The sequence below is a fragment of the Schistocerca serialis genome, chromosome 3 (assembly GCF_023864345.2).
Source record: "Schistocerca serialis cubense isolate TAMUIC-IGC-003099 chromosome 3, iqSchSeri2.2, whole genome shotgun sequence".
Taxonomy (NCBI): domain Eukaryota; kingdom Metazoa; phylum Arthropoda; class Insecta; order Orthoptera; family Acrididae; genus Schistocerca; species Schistocerca serialis.
Window position 1 is genome coordinate 600,827,397 of NC_064640.1, and position 17,414 is coordinate 600,844,810.

A 17,414-nucleotide genomic window follows, 5' to 3' on the forward strand; every position below is an offset into this window, starting at 1 on the left:
GCAGAATCCATTCATGGAGCACAGAAATACATATCAGATAACAGCATTCACACTAGCTCTTTTTATAGCAAAACTATAAACTTTAATGCACACAACCACACACTCCCGTGGCCTGTCAAGATATTATCTTTGTGTCTCATAATGTTCGCCCTGCAGGACAACATAGTGGATTCTGTTACTGAAAACGTCTTCAAACCACTCACATATCTGAGATCCTATTCTGTATGCTCAGACATTTCTTAAAAGTCTGCAGTGGGGTACTGTGTCAAACACTTTCCGGAAGTCTAGGAATGTGGAATCTGCCTGTTGTTCATCATCAGTGGTTCCCAAGATATGTGAGAAAAGGTCAAACTGAGTTTCACACAAGTGATGCTTTCTAAATCTGTGTCAATTTGTGCATAGAAACTTGTCCCTCTTGAGCAAATTGTATTATATTCAAACTTGGAATATGCTTAAGAACTCTGCAGCAAATAGACATGTAAGGATATTGCTCAGTAATTTTGAGAGTCCATTCTTTTACCCTTTATAGAGATGTCCTCACCATATAGATGCTAAGTTAGATACACATTGAAGGGGTGTGCAAAAGGAAGGTACAGTGGAGCCGAAGGTGAGTATTCCTGGAAGGCCAAGTGAGAGGGAAAGGATTGCTCTTAGAGGGAGATTGGAAACCCTCGCTTCAGGCATGAAGGAAGTTACACTTTGCAAAGTTTAATCCAACAGAACATGTGGTTCCTTTGTACCAGTGAGATCGAACTACTAATGTGTTGAACGCTAATAAATGCTAACGTTTAAGTATTTGAAATGTTAAATTTTTTTACCAAACAAATTTTGGTCATTGGTATTTTTCAAGTTACGGAAACAAAACTGAAGTAATTGATTAAATTCACACATTTTTATACTCTTTTTCTACCACAAAAGAAACTATCTTTCACATACTCTGATACTAATTATTCACAATTATTCTTACATAGAAGATGGAGTCATTCCCGTATCTTCATCACTCCCACCCTCCATCATTTCTCCTTCAGGAAACTGCAGTTGTGTGGCTACAAACTGGCCCTGCTGCTCTTGAATCTGATTTTGTAAGTGGCCCAGCTTCATATTGGATCACTCAAAGAAACTCCTCAACAAACCCACAACTTCTATTGCCTTACACTGGAGAATTTTTCCCTACAGTTTGAGAATTAAATAATGTCCCATTTTTGTGCATGTTTGTCGTTGCATGAACATTAGTACAGATTTAACTCTTGTCATCTTGTGATTGTCATTTATATGCTATAAGTGATCATGTTATTGAGAATTTGCAATTCTTGTTTATCCTTTCTTCCTGAAGGTTTTGAAAGTTAGGGTGAAAGAAAAGATAGTAGGAAATTAAGGTTGATTCTGTTTGTATGAATATAAAATAGTATCATAGGTAGTGTATGCTGAGTATGTCAGGGTATGCTGTAATGTAAGAATTACGTACAATACATATAATTACATTAAATTGTATATACTATTGATACACACACAAAAATATCAAAAACTATAATAACCTTCAGAACTTTTGATCCTATCATCTGTGATCTAATCTCTGGTGTCTCCTATTTCATATTTTCCTCCCTTTGTTCTCACAACAAGTAGATCTCTCTCATCCTTGCGTATGACTGACCCACTCCTCCTCTCTAACTTTCCTCAAACAGATTCGTCTTCCTCCCCTGAGGAAAGAACTACTAGCTCTGAAAAATGTTTTTCTTCTTTTTTTCACTAGTGTATGCCTATTAATAGTGCTTAGGGCTGGTATTTGCCTTAGTGAGACAAAATTGTCTCATTCTAATTTTATTAGCTTTCTCATGCAAATGTGTTTTGATACAATTAACAATGAAAAATTCTCCTTCTGTGCACAGGAATGGAACTAGGGTAAAGACTCACATCCCGAGGAAACTTTGGAGTAGGACGTAGAATGCAATAACATTATGTTCTAAGTTTTTGCAGCTCAAATTGCATTCCAGTATTAAGTACATAGAATCAGTGGAGAATATTTCCCAGTTAATAATTTGGAAGTACCCACGAGACAAAGAAGATATTTCAAGGGTGAAGGAAAACAGAGAAAATAAAGTGAGAGGGAAATATAGTGGCATATATTATGAGGTATAGTAGAGGCTGGGTGTGTGTAATTCCAGGTCTCTCGTCCTTCCTGTAAGAGCCTGATAAACTATTGCAAATTATCTAACTTTGTGTGTCACAGGCCTTCCTGCACTCTCACATATTTGTGGATGTTGTATTTATCCAGGCATTGTCCCTGATGAGAGTTATTGAGAATTTATCTCTTTTCTTAGGCTTAAAAGCTTACATGCTCTTATCTAAATGTTCTTCATGTTAAACTGCAGGGTGTCACAATGCATTGAAACATGAGGTGATGTGATACGGTAATGAATACCTCCAAGAGGATTTTGACTGAATTCATTGCTTAGGTCAGCCAGCCTGAGATTAGACAAGAAAATAGTTGATGATCCTCCTTGCGAAAGGCTGTGACCAGTTTCCTCGTTGTCCTTTGTTTTGAGGAAACATATTACTTCATATAGCCAGTATTAGTCATAAACAAAAGTAAAGTTGGATGTTTCCAGTTCTCTCAACATATACTATCTGCCAGACAAAGTAAGCAGCGCTCTTTAGTACTGACTACAATAAAGTACCACTACTGGACACCATTGAGGATATCCAGAATGTCTTGGACAAAATTTTCACTTGGTATAATGGGTGACAGTTCAAATCAGATGTGTCCAATTTATATGTATGGTGCACATAAACAACGTAAAAGCAGTCTTCAATATTCCTTGATATATTTTCCACATCTAGTGATAACTTTGTAAAATAATGTGTAATAGAAGCAGCAAATAAAATCATTTGTAAGTCAAGTAAAATCAAAATAAAAATTTATCCAGGAAATTCTCAAAGGAAAAAGTAATGCATCTGTGAAAAGAGAGCTTATAATTATGTTTTCTAATCAAGTCTGGGGTTTTTAGGAACCTGATGTAAGAGTTGAAGGAATTTGGTAGTGTTAGTTTCATTATCTGCCTGTTTATTCATACTAAAGGGTAGCAAATATTGGACAGTTACACTGCAATCATTGAAAAGGAAGCGACTTTCTCATGAATTACGTATAAATTAGGGGAATTAGCATTTCAGGCATACTGAAAAACAGTATTGTTGTCTTCCATTTTATACTTTCCGTAAGTAACATAAGGATAAGAGCAGAAGACATACTATCTGTCACTCCACTTTTATATCATAAATTTTAGATCAAGAAAGCAAATAACTAATAATATTACAAAGTACTTGTTGCCATGGTCTGTACTGCAGCTTGGATATTAATACACAGAATTTAATGTAACTGGATCTAAGAAATCACACAACCAACAGAAGTACTTTAGTGAGATCCTGAGACCTTCAGAGAATGCGTAATCTTTGTTTATGGTCCTTCTTCCACAGTAAGGAAAAGAAATAAAGAGGTTATACAAAGAAATAGTTCTTCAAAATCCATACACTTACTCCCATATCGCTGCAATGTTTTCACTATTCATTAACTATAAAAAAAGGATGTACTGTCATCCTGGCCTTTTGAAGACTTCTTCCTTCCTAGATGTTCTGAACATTAATTTAAGTGTCCGAAATCAAGTTGACCTTCCATCAGAATCACATTATGACCATTTGTTACGTGCAACATTCACAGATGTGCTTACAGTGCACACTACTTTGTCCTTTTGGCTTTTTTCCCTTGCCACCTAACAAATTTTCTCTCTTGCAATTGAGTGTTTCATTAATTGCATTTAAGTTAGCCATGTATATGAAAATAGTTATATTATCAGAATCTGTACACCATCCAGCAGTTTCTGTTCATAAACATGGATGCTTCTCTGCGTCAGACCCTCTCGTATCTCTTCTAGTGGAGCTCTCTCTCTCTCCTGATGAAAACTACATGCATACCTACTTTTTCATCATGAACATACTTTAAAAATCCTTATTTGGTTTTGTATTCCAGTAGTCCTTTTGCCTTCCCCATTAGATCACACATCTGCTGATGCATGTCTGTGGTATAAGGGCATGCTGGAAAGTAATACCTCCGAATTTTTTATGTGGAAACTTTTAAAGCATTTTAAATAAAACAAAGGTTAGTAATATTCTGCATCTGAATTCTTCATGTCTACATATTTATTTCTTGACATAGTCACCCTGGCAACGAACACATTAGTCCCAACGTTAGACTAATTTGTTGATACCACCAATGTAGAATGTTTGACTTTGTTGAAAGAGCAACCACCTCATCTCTGCTTGTACCACTTAATCACCATCCAAGTGAAGTCCTCAAAAGTGTTCTTTAAGTTTTGGAAACAAATGACAATTAAATGGGGCCTAGTTGGTACTAAATGGAGGATGAATGATGACTCGGTCCAAATTGTTGGATTGTTGCAGAAGTCACAGTGCTTGTGTGTGGTTTGGCGCTGTCATGTTGAAGGAGAGGATGTTCCATGTGTGGATGAACTCTGTGAATTTTAATCTGGATTACAGCACACTGTTTCTCACACACTGACATAGTTACGTTACACACCACCATGTTACATGCTACAGTTCAGAGGCATGTACCGGCAGAGGGCTGCAAATGTGTAGACACTAAGAATAAAGATGTAGAATGTTAGTAATATTTGTTTAATTTAAAAAGCTTTACGAGTTTTTACACAAAAAACCTTTGAGGCATTGCTTTTCGCACACCCTCGTACATCACCATTATCGGCCACAGAGAATTAATTATTAAATATAAAGCTTGTCATTTGTTTTGTCATGTAAAATACATTACTCACTGTTTTCTTTCTTTGTTTTAAAATTCGTTTGGCCTCATGGTAACAAATTATAAATGGACTCAATGTAATGTGAATCTCTTTATAAAAAGTGTTTGTGTTATTCTTGTATATTCTTGTGTGTACATGAAGATGAAAGAAAAATTTGGCTTTCAAAGGTCTTCATATTAAAATCTTTTGCTCTTTGCTACCACTTAATTGCGTGCAGGTATTCGTTAGTCAGCTTGGAATAGTCAAAATTTTTTTCATTAAGTAAATATTGTACAAAGGAGATTGTTATGTTTCAAGCAAACCAGATGTGCAGAGAGAAAAATGAAACTGAATAAATCCTCTTTTGTTTTCCAGGGCCTTGAACACGCATTAACTGATCCAAACAAGCAATATCGTGACAAAGTAAATGCCCTGTTATCATCCTGGGAACATGTCTGTGCACTGCTACAAAATTCCACTGCAGAAGTCAAAAATAGTATGATCCAATGGATAGTCAGGTCTGTTTCCAACATATTCATTGAGGCGTAGCAGATTGTATTGTTAACTGCTCTGTTTTACGGCATTATGTTATTTGTGTACTATGTTGCTGGTGGAAGATAATCTTTTCAGGTAATTTTTGACAACTGCCTTGCAGTGTGCGATAAATAAGCGTCCTTAAAAATGTAGGGGCAGAGATGAAGAGTCAGATCCCAGACAAAAGTGTGTGTTGTGAAAAGGCAGGCTAGTTATGAGATGATATACCAGCCATCAGTGTTATATTCATACCTTCTCTTTCGTTAATGCCATTATTTCAATCTTTTATATTTGATTTTTACTTTCTATGTGTTTAATATTTGAATTTTGTTAATATTTTTCACTTATTTGTTGCCCTTTATCATGCACTTCCCTGTGTCTCATGAAATTGCATTGTATGTAAGAGCTAAATGTATGATTTGTTTAATTATCTCATTAATTTGGGCAATTTGCACTTTATTCCAGTTAGAAAAAGTAGATATGTCCTGTCCAAGATTGTTGAATATGAATAAAGCATATTCAATCTCATTTAATTGCGTGGCATTTATGTTGAATTATCTTTATGCTGATTAAGTAACTCCTTCCTACCATCTTTAATAGATTTAATTTTTCTAATAACAGTAAGTTTTATAATTTATTTTTTGAATAATTGGTTGTATTCATGCGCAGTAATCATTCATTAGTCATAAAAATAGGTAGTGCACATTTCGTGGTGCCATTTTGTACAGGTTTGCAAACACTTTATTTAGTTTACTAAACTTTAGGTGTGGGTGCAGTTTATTTTGTGATATTGATTCCAGAGGTCTGAAAGTGTTTTTCTCCATCCAGCAGTTATTAAACATATGTCATTTATTTTGGTGGACAATAGAATTCTTTATATTTTTATGTAAATTTAATTCTTTCATTGTTCTGTGGTATTTACAGAATGCTAATTCCACTGGCAAGAGTTGTTTACAGAACAATTGTCATACTTAGATTAAGCATTTTTCACAGGAGTGAAACTCCCATTTATGTCGGCCAGTAGCTATTGCTCCCCCTTATTTGTTCCATGTAATTACATTAATTTTATTAGATTGTTCTGTAGTATGATAGCTGTTTGAAAAATTCATAGATAACCTAATGGTGCTAGTAATACGTTTAATACTGTATGCACCTTAGCAAAAGGCAGTGGTTTCCTTACTGGTTGCTCCTTCCTCTAAATAGATTATTATTATTATTATTATTATTATTATTATTATTATTACTGTTATTATCAGTAGTAGTAGTAGTAGTAGTAGTAGTAGTATTTGTTCTGCCCATAAGACTAGTTCATTATGGCAAGTTGAGCATTCTCCAGTCCTCCTAGTTTTCCTCGACCCTTTTTGTATCATCAGTTATCGGCTACCTGCTTCTTCCTCTTTGTTTCTTATCCCAGCGACTGTAACTTCTAGTTTCTTCATGCATAGTGTCCTAACCATTTGTCCCCAGTATTTCTTTTCTCATTCATCCTGTGTAACAAAACTTCATTCCCTATTATACATGTCCATTACACTCTTCCTGTTCTTCTCCAGATACACATCTCATAATCCTCTTTATATGTATACACCACAATGTCCTTGTTATGGAGCAATACAGGGTAATGCTCCATACAAAACTCTTCTGTAATGTATTCCTTGTCTGTTTATTTAATAGTCTGTAGAAAGTACTACTACTGTAAAACATTTCTTCCACAATAGCCACCCTTGTTTTCATGTCTTGATTTCGTGCCATCTTACTAGTTATTTTACATACTAGATACCTGACTCTTATCAACTTCTTCAGTTAACTGATCTCAAATTTTCATTTTTATTTTCCTTGAGTGCCTAATAAAAATAGTTGGCTTAGCCTTTTGAACATTTTATTGTCATTCTATCTTCCTTGTAGCTGCTGTTCATTTCTTTTAACATATTGTTGATTGACTTTTCATTTGCATGTAGTAATAAAATGTTGTCAGCAAATCTTATACATTTCGCTATCTATTGTCACAACACTCTTTTTTTTTTAACTGAATTATCTAAATAGATATTAAATCTTTCTAATGTCTCATTTCCTACCTTTACTTTTACTTGTTGTGATGTTGTGCTTATTAGTCGCCTTTCTTTCCAATTAACTCCAATCTGCTCCAGGATAGCCAAAAGTTTAGCCCATCAAACTTTGTCAAAGACTTTTCTACAAGTCAACAAAAATGACATGAACTTTTTCTAGGTATCACTTTACAAATATTTGTAACAGTCCAGTTCCACCTGTTGTACCTTTCACACTACTGAAGCTGAACTGTTCTTCATCCCATTCCCTCTCAACTTTTGATTGCAATCATCTATCCATTATTTGTAGTAGCATTTTTGCTGAATGAGATCTCAGGCTTAATGTCCTATATTCTGTATATTTCATGCCATTAATTTTCATTAGTACTTGCAGCATTATCGTATTTGTGTAGTCATCTGCCCACTACTCATCTCTGTGATAAATGTTACTGCACAGCTACAGTATTTTTACCTTCCCTTGGCTTGAGCCTTTGATTCCATCTGCACAAGTTGCTTCTCCACAGTTCCTTTTCATTGGTGCCGGCTCAACTTCTTTGTAATGATTTGAAATCATTTGTCTTCTTTGAACAGTTCTTTTTCATCCTGTATTTACAAAGCATCTGGAGGACTTTTTGCAGCATAAAATTCTTCTAAGTACCTGTCCCAGTCATTCATTATTTCATTAACATTCTCATCTTTTATCATCCACATAGTATTCCCCTTTCGCTTTCTGAAGTTCAAGTTATTTATGTCTCAGTATGTCACATCATTCCTCCCTTGCTTTGTAGTTTTTAAATTTCTTCACAGTTCTGTTGTAGCCATTCTGCTCTAATTTTATCAGCTTCAAATTTGGTTAAGAACTCGTGTGTTGCGGAAGGTGTTTTAATATTTCTTTTTATTCCCCCCCCCCCCCCCCATCCCCCCTCCCTACCCCCCACTCATCTTATTAATCATTTCACAGTTACCTATGGTTTCTTAATGTAACTCTTCTCCTGAAGACCATTTATTTCTTGTGCTGCTTCGTACATACCCAAGTATAAGATGACCCTGGATAGAAGACTCCCCCCTCCACCCACATTGAGGTATAGGCTCCTGGGGAAAATTTATTTTTAACCTAATCTGACTAGTCAAAATTACAAACTGTTTTATTGTTACCAAGTATCTCCCTTATCCATTGTAAGCTTACACCATTTATTGATTGTCTACATTTGTCAATAAAAGGGGAAATAAAATGAAATGGGTTTCCTTACTTAGCATTTTCACTTCCTTTTTTGCTTGCAATTTCTATGTTATCAATATTTTTAATCAGCAGCAGCACTATCTTACACATCACTATCTTCATTTGTAAGCCTACTGGAATTTTTTCCTTCAGTATGTCACCTTCTGGCCCACTTGAGATTCTGCATCAGACAGTTAGGATCCACTGGCCCAACATGGGTACTGAGGGTTTCTTTAACTTCTCATCTGGAGTGGTTGAAGAAGCCACTCAGTATGAAGCTGTCACAGGTGATCCTTAAAAGGTCTGTTCACAACAATGCTGATTACTTGAAGTTGAGGTCAACCACCAGGCATTATAACTAGGTCTGTGTTGTTATTTGCTATCAGATCCTTAACATTCTGGGTGAGGTGTCCTCTGAAAGAATCCAGCACCAACATTTTCCTTCTGTTAAGCAAGCCCTACAGGCAGTTTTTGTTTCGGTATTTTTTTCCTGTGAAGAATCTTATAAGGGGCCGAAGGAGCTGCCAGTGCACCCAGTATTACTGTTATTCTGACCTTTTCATTGCCAGAAAGCCTTATATGAATGCTTTTCATGCCTATCACCTTGACAGTAACATTTGACTGCATATCAAAATGAACAGACATTTGATAGATATTGCCTCTATGCCCTAGCAGATAGCTTGGATTATATGATGCTAAGCTGCAAGTAGTTTTTCATCATATACCATGAGAAGCTGCTGAGGTGGCACAGTTTTGCATCATAATGTAAGCCCTGTTGTCTTCTTCATCCTCACACATCAATCTTATCTCAGTGCTTTCATTTAGATTACCTCTGAAGTGATCAGGAAGCTTCCATTGCATTTCTCTTCCATGTACTGAACAACTTGGTGCTCCAAATTGTATAACCTCCCCTGCTATGGTCCCCTGAAAGTTTGGTGTGTGGAACTGGCATTCTTTAATTTATTCTTCATCTTGACGCCATCTACGAACATTCACTTCAGTGACACAAAATTTTTTTCCTGCTGCACAGTTGTTTGTGACCTGTGCTTCATGAGTCGCCATTAACTTAAAACTAGCATTCTACTGTCTGCATGAACAAGTTGGGAACTGCGAACTTGCAGACCCATGTTTCTCAACTGAGTCACAGCTGTATTTTGCATCCATTGTTAGTTGCTTCAGTTTACATTTCTTACAGCACTGACAATATAAGCATACTGAGTGACAACAATGTTGTGTTCTCGTGGTGCGCTACAGCTGAATTAGCAGAAATTGTACAACGTAGGATTAACATTGTAGCAAACCTTGAAAATTAACAATGTGGTAGAGCGGTGGCAGCTTTAGGGGCTCCAAACACGAGTGATGGAAATAGTGACATATTAGGAAAAAAACAGCCAAATGTTTTTGACAAGCAAGGACATAAATGTCATTGCTGATCATGAGCTTGTGATATTAGGTTCTTGTCTAATCACAGTTTGTGAAGGCTTAGCATTGCTTTTTACAATAGTGTTTACGTTGAGGTGATAAAAGTCGTGGGATACCTCCTAATATTGTGTCAGACCTCCTTTTGCCAAGTTTAGTGCAGCAACTTGATGTGGCATAGACTAAATAAGTGTTGGAAGTCCCCTGGAGAAATATTGAGCCATGCTGGCTCTATCGCTATCCATAATTGCAAAAGTGTTGCCAGTGCAGGATTTCGTGCACAGACTAACCTCTCAATTATGTCCCATAAATGTTCGATAGGATTCATGTCAGGCAATCTGGGCAGCCAAATCATTTGCTCAAACCGTCCAGAATGTTCTTCAAACTAGGTGTGAAAAATTCCATCATTGTACGGGAACACAAAATCCATTTATGGCTGAAAATGGTCTCCAAGTAACCGAACGTAATCATTTCCATTCAATGATCGGTTCATTTGGGCTGGAGGACCCAATCCATTAATTTGAGACATTAACTTCGTTTGTGTCATCATATTGTCTGCTAATGCTGTATGAATCTTGAAGGTATTTTAAGTCCATCTTTGCAGTTACAAGATTATGTGCATTTTGTCACCAAACGTGTTTTGTTTGATTGAAACAAAAAATCATCCATGGTATGTAGTAAAAGATATTTACAATGTGGCCTGCTTTTTAAATCAAAAAGCAGTTCATTACGAAAGATGCTGATTTTACTTATTGTGTTTTATGTCCAATTTTTGTTCATGTCAGGAAACAACAGCTGCTTCCACATTTTTTAGCTATTCCTTCATTTGGTACTGTTGATTCCAGCCTTCCACCACATTGCTTTGTGGTGCTGTGTTTGGGTTGGGTTTTACATCAAGAAATGCTTAGTTCTGTAAAGAATGTGGGATTAGGCCAGTAACAACATGCCAAACAAAGGAATACCTCAAAAATGTGCAAGCAGATGTTTACTGATGTGAGCGAAAATCTGACATAAAATACCATAAGTAAAATCAACATCTTTTGGAGCAAACTGTTTTTCAATTTAGGAAGCAAGCGATATTGTAAATCTTTCATTGCAGATCACTTGTAATGTTTTATTTCAATAAAATAAAACAGATTGGGTGACAAAATATGTGTTTTGTTGTAGTTGCAGAGACTGATTTAAAATACCTTCAATATGAGATGTTAAGGGTCTGTATTATACATGCTGCTTGTGTAATATTCTATGAAACAGTTACCTGAAAAGATGGTGTCTCCTGTTCAGTGATTGGCCAACACAAGCAAATCAAGCTGCTGGCATCTTGATTTCATGGCTTATGAAGCTAACATATGTCATACTGAAAGGTTTTTGTATTTATACTTGCATATTATGAAACTATGCAGTTCCAATGATACACCGCATTAAACATGTCTCCAAAACACATTGTTTTTAGTACAGTTTGTTGTGCTAAACTGACAGGAAGCGCTGCTTTGGTATATAAAACCTTTATCTAATTGATTACTCAACATAAAAACAGTGGCATCAGCAGCAGTTGTTTAATCTGGGAATGTGGGATGACTATTTTTTGAATGACAAAAATGAGAAAAAACCTAATCATGTAATCGAGTAAATACAGTGCAGTTTTTCAATGAAATCCAATTGTTACTGCTGTCGTATACGTAACTCATTTCTCATAGATTTTTTTTTTTTTTTTTTTCCCTTTTCCATTTACTTTCCTCACTTACTCCTTTTTTAAGTCGTTTCACATTAAATTTTTTTTCAGCTCAATAATTATTTTTCCTACTAAAGGACACGGTCTGAATTGTTATCGGCTCCTCGTAATGTCTCAGCATTTTTAAAACAATTTCTAAATATTTTCTGTATCAGAACATCTGGCATGTGTTTGCATCAATTGGACCATTGCAAGTGTATGTTCTCCTGTATTGTCCATACAGAGTTTTTCCAGTAATTAAGCAGTTTCTTTTCCAATTACTTCATTAGGCTGTCTGCTGTTTGGCAAGTATGTTGGTATTACCACAAGAGTTTTCTTCCTTCCTTTGATTTTCACTGCTATCAACCTTTCATGTACATATTTCACTGATGTCATTTTTTCATTGACGTGTAGGTCTAATGTTTTGCCAACAGCACAAATTCTTTTACATTTTCCTCCTTAGTCAAATACTCTGAATTTGTGACTTATCTATTCTCAATTCTGTTCCCATCATATTTCAAAGATCCCATTATATCCACTCTCATTTCCTCCTCCACATTCTCCAACTTCTCCACTTGCCAGAGGGTCTTAATATCCCCTGTTCTTCTTCTTAATCATGATTTCTTCCCTATTTTGGTGGGTTGTTCCTCAGCATCTCCCACCCAGACATCTCAATGACAATATATTTTATGCCCAGAATTAATTTTTACTGTGGAGTTGCAGTTTTCCAGCTGGTACATTTAAGGGCGGCTGTGGCATCCAAATGCCTTTTAACACCAAACACTTGTGGTCTTTGAACAGATTGAATGTCATAGAAAACGTGGCAAGGCAGAAAAGAGGTATAGGGAGATTGCAAAGAAAATAGTGTGGGTGTAGATTTTGGTAGATGGTTTGAGCTTGAGTGAACGGGAGAGACGGAAAAGATACAACTAAAGAAATGGAGACTTGGATAGAGGTGTGCATACATTTGGACAATTAGGGCTGTGTGCAAATGTGGCAGGGAAGATCTGCTTGTTGCGTAAGTTTGGAGGAGAGTACATGTCTATGAAGGCAGAGGATATGCTGTGGCAGAGATAAGGTTCAGTGTTCGCATCGGTTCAGTTTTAGTCACAGAGTTGTGTGGCAGGAAAGTTTTTCTACTGCAGGGAGCAGAAGAAAGAGAATAGATCTTTTACAGTACAGCAAGATTGAATTTGCGTATAGGGCTGAAGGTGAGGCTGTGGAAAGGACATTCTGCAGGATTGAGTTTCTTAGTGCATAGACTGACAGCTGTGTTTCGCATATATTTATATTCTGGGCTTCTACAATGTTGGGAGGGAGTTTTAGGGGGTCGATACATGCTGAAGAGGCAGCAGTAGGAAGTGGTGATGTGATGTGTGGTGTGCTCTTCCATTTGCTAGAGAGCAGGTACTTCAGTTTAGGAAATACAGTATAAGACGGAAGACACCAGGTGTAATAGTATAAAACTGGACTTCCCCTATAGATGGTGCTAGCTGCCAACTGCTTACTGTAACGGCTGTCAACTGATGTCGGAACACAGTAACCCAAGTTTCATACATCGGTATCTCTTTCAAATCTGTAAACATGTCGAGTTTTGTGCCTACTACTAACTACGATTTGTGGACAGCATTGGTTTTCTGTTATCATGTGAAGAAAACTGCTGAAGAATTGCATCGAATGCTTGTCAAAGCTTTTGGTGAACACGTACTTGGGAAAATAGAGTGTTTCGAGTGGTTCAAAAAATTCAGAAGTGGTGATTTTGACATGAGAAATGACAAGCACAGGAAACCACTGAAAAAGTTCAAAGACAACGGATTGCAGGTCTTATTGGATGAAGATGATACTCAAACTCAATAGGAACTCACAGAACAATTAAATGTAACACAGAAAGCCATTTCTTTTCAGTTGAAAGCAATGGGAAAGATGCAGAAAGTGGGAAAATGGGTTCCTCATGAACTGAATGAAAGATAGCAAGCAAATCGAAAGACCACTTGTGAAATGCTGCTCGCCAGATGCAAAAGAAAGTTGTTTCTCCATCGAATAGTGGCAGGTGATGAAAAATGGATATATTTTGAGAATCCTAAGCATTGTAAATCATGGGTGTATCCAGACAAACCATAGACATCCACTGCAAAACCAAATCACTTTGGAAAGATGACAGTGCTCTGTGTTTGGTGGGATCAGAAGGGTTTCATCTATTATGAGCTGCTAAAACCTGGTGAAAATGTGAACACTGATCTCCACCAACAGGAAATTATTGATTTAAATCAAGCATTATGTGAAAAATGACGGGAATACGGAAAAAGGCAACACAAAGTCATTGAGGCATTCAGTTGTGAAGTACTAGGGCATGTGGTTTATTCTCCAGACTTGGCTCCATTCAATTATCACTGGGACACACTGTCACTGAAAAACACTTCAATTCATATGAAAATGGCTCGCTGACAGGTTCACTTCAAAAGAAGAACTACTGTTGGCTTTTTTTATGTATAAATAGCAATGGTGATTATTGTGAATAAATATTGTTTATCAGTTTCAGACAACAGTCGTGCAATTATTGCAACCAAATTCCAGTTTCATACGTCTACACCTGGTAAACATAAATAGGTATGTGGAAAACTGAAAGGGATGGGAAATGGAAATTGCACTGTGGGCTGTAGGATAGCTTGTAATGTGAGAATATTTGACATTATGTTTGTATTGATCCATCCAGTGTATGAAATATCTTACACCACATATATTCTCAACCCCTTGCCACATAGGTTATATCCCTGTGAAAAGCCCAGTTGCAAGACCAGTCCTGTGCATCCACCCAAAACATAGTGTTTCAGTATCTATGAGGGCATGTCCTACATCATAAGAGTTGTACCATATGTCAGCTGTCGTGACTTTTGCACATGCTTTTATATGGCCATAACCATCAACCTGCTATGCACCTGAATGAATGGTTACCACCAGGTGGTATCAAGATCGAAGTTGGCCACAGCTTCAAAGCATAACCACTGAGCACAACATGCTCAACTTCATTTGCTGTTTCATAGAATATGCTAATTGGGTCGTTCCTCACTCCTCTTTGCTATGATGCTGTCACCCCTCTTTGCTATGATGCTGCAATTCTTTTGACATCAGTCTCTGCTGGGCCTTGTCCCACACCCATCTATATTCATTTGGATTGGTAGGGTAGATGGAAGGGGAAGGGGGTGGGGTGGCGGGACAAGTCACTCAACACCATGACTAGAAGGACTCATTTATTTTGAAGTAGAAGGGAGGCAAAGCAAAAGATGTTGGTGAGAATATTATTAGGTGCAAAAGTACATCAGTGACCCATGTACCAGTTAATCAGATAATTAGAGGCTTGGATAGATTGAACATTTAATATGGGTTATGAGAACAAATGATTTTTTTTTTAATGGGAAGAATAGTGCAATTAAAGAAAAGTGAATAGAAATAAAGGAGGAATTGTGAAATAAATAAAAATGGGGAAACAAAAAATAGAAGAAATGTGGGAGAGCAGTAAATAAGTAAATGATAAACTGTACATTTTTAAAAAAATTTTCACGCCTTTACTGTTTTCTTCTTCTTCTTCTTCTTCTTCTTCTTCTTCTACTACTACTCTACTTGTACTTCTCTGTCTACACAGTTCTTGTATAATCTCTGAATGGAAGCTGGCACAGTGCTTACATTGCTTCCTCTACTGATCCCAACCAATTCTCTGAATCCTTAGGAAGGAATCTTTATTATGACAGCTAGGAGTACAGTAGTCCATTTATCTCTGTCAGTTTAGCAGTTTTCTGCATTTAATTTCCTTTTTGTAAAAGAAATTTGAGGTTATCCACAACTATCCATTCATATCCCAGCACATGTAGAACAATCTAATAGCCAATACCATGAAGCTATTGTGTACACGTGGTTCCGTGCTGTTGTGTATACTGCCATGCTGAATGCAAAAATACCAAAATTTGTCAAGAAGTGTTAGATATTTCCTCTGACGATGAATTTGGGCATTTCACAGTAAAAGTTTCTATTTAGAAGATATAAATAGAGCCTCCAACCCTACTTTATCCCTCACCATCATAGTTACGCCTGAGCTACATCTCTAGCAAAAGAACAAGCATCTGCGTACATAAACAGAAGAGGTATATGAAAGGTCTACAGATCTGTCTTCTTACAAAGAGACAATAGACAGTTAAAATAATAAAATGCATTGCTGCTACAGTGAGGTACTGGAAGTTTTCGGAGTTCCGTTTATGTCATTGTCTTCATTCCATTCCTTCACTTCTACTTTTATTTTCGATTTGACTCATTGTTATTACTAAAAAAACACTTTTTCTCTTTCATTTCCTGTATTTTCAAATGCTCATCACTATTATTCTTCATACTCTAAATTGCATTGCACTCTTAAATCAACATCTGGAATTGCTTTGTTTGACATTGTTTCCCTCTCTGAAACTTGTCAAGCCTGTTGATTGTACCTTGGTCTGTGCTTTTATAGTACTACCTTAGCCTTGGTGTGTCAGTTTCACTTCCATACAAAGTAATCCAAACATTAGGTCCAAAATGCACAAAATTTATTCTCCTAATAGAAAACCGCTATGCCATAAATGGTCTTTGTTCTGATATGTTAAAAAAAGGTTGCATGAAGAGGAGTCAGCTCACGCGTTATGAGTGATGTTTAACATGTGTGACTCTCTGCACAAATGGCCCATAAGAAAACTGTAAAAGTTCTTCCAAATTTCGCCACTAGCTACATATAAAAATCTGTGACTAACTAATAGTCGTGCATTTTTTATATATTGCAGTATAGTAAAAAAAAAAAAAACAAAGCAGGACCTCACATGTCTAAAACATTACGAAAAAATGGAATAATACAAAGAAATAAACACTTCGAAAAGAATCATTTCCCAAAATGCATTGTGTAAAAATAAATGAAAAGAAAATCATGACTGGTTGCAGAAAGTTATTTATAAACAAACCCATTGTATTCACAGTTTCAGGCTTTCAACAAAACCATTTATATTGGACAAAATCAGAACTTAACTACTGGCATAGGTTAAGTCCTTAACTCATTATCTTGATTTCAATAGTTATGTGTACATCCTGTGTTGTACTTTCCAAGCATTACTTGATTTTGAAGATCAGGTGTTATAACTTGTCACACATTGCCACAGTGCTGATTAGTTTGGCCAAAAAGGCAATTAAAAAATATATTATGACTGGCAGCCTTACAATTGTGTACAAACACTTGGAGTTTGATGTGCATTCAGCTAGTCAATGTAGGTGACATGGGCTACACATTTAAAGAAATTGTCAGGGAATGTGAGTAATATTTGTTGAAGCAGTAGATTAATAGTACAAAGAAAATGGACAAGAATTAAATTTACAAAATGTGCACAACTAGTAAAAAAGTGACATGATGAGAGAAAAATGTGAGAGGTCACAGGTTATGAAACAACATAGTAATTGTAATTGCCACTGTGGTTAGATAAAGGCTTCACAGATTTCTTGTCACGTCAGATTTGTGTGTAATCTCAAGATTTTGACTACTTCCTCGAGTGTCATTGCCAGGAGTTACATGTAGACAATCAAGTACTTTTATTTGTTTGGCTGTATTATGTTGTGGAGATGCCAGTCACAGAACTTCCACATGCTGCCAGAGATTGTCTCTATATATGACAGAAGAATGT

At 36.4% G+C, this 17,414-nt stretch overlaps 1 protein-coding gene across 1 annotated transcript in view; it reads left to right on the plus strand.

The window, feature by feature from the left end:
* The window catches only part of LOC126471033 (uncharacterized), a 208,419-nt gene that overhangs the window by 115,341 nt on the left and 75,664 nt on the right, over positions 1-17,414 (plus strand). Inside the window, 1 exon segment of the mRNA XM_050099099.1 lies at positions 5,181-5,323. Within this exon segment, the coding sequence (XP_049955056.1) occupies positions 5,181-5,323 (143 nt within the window).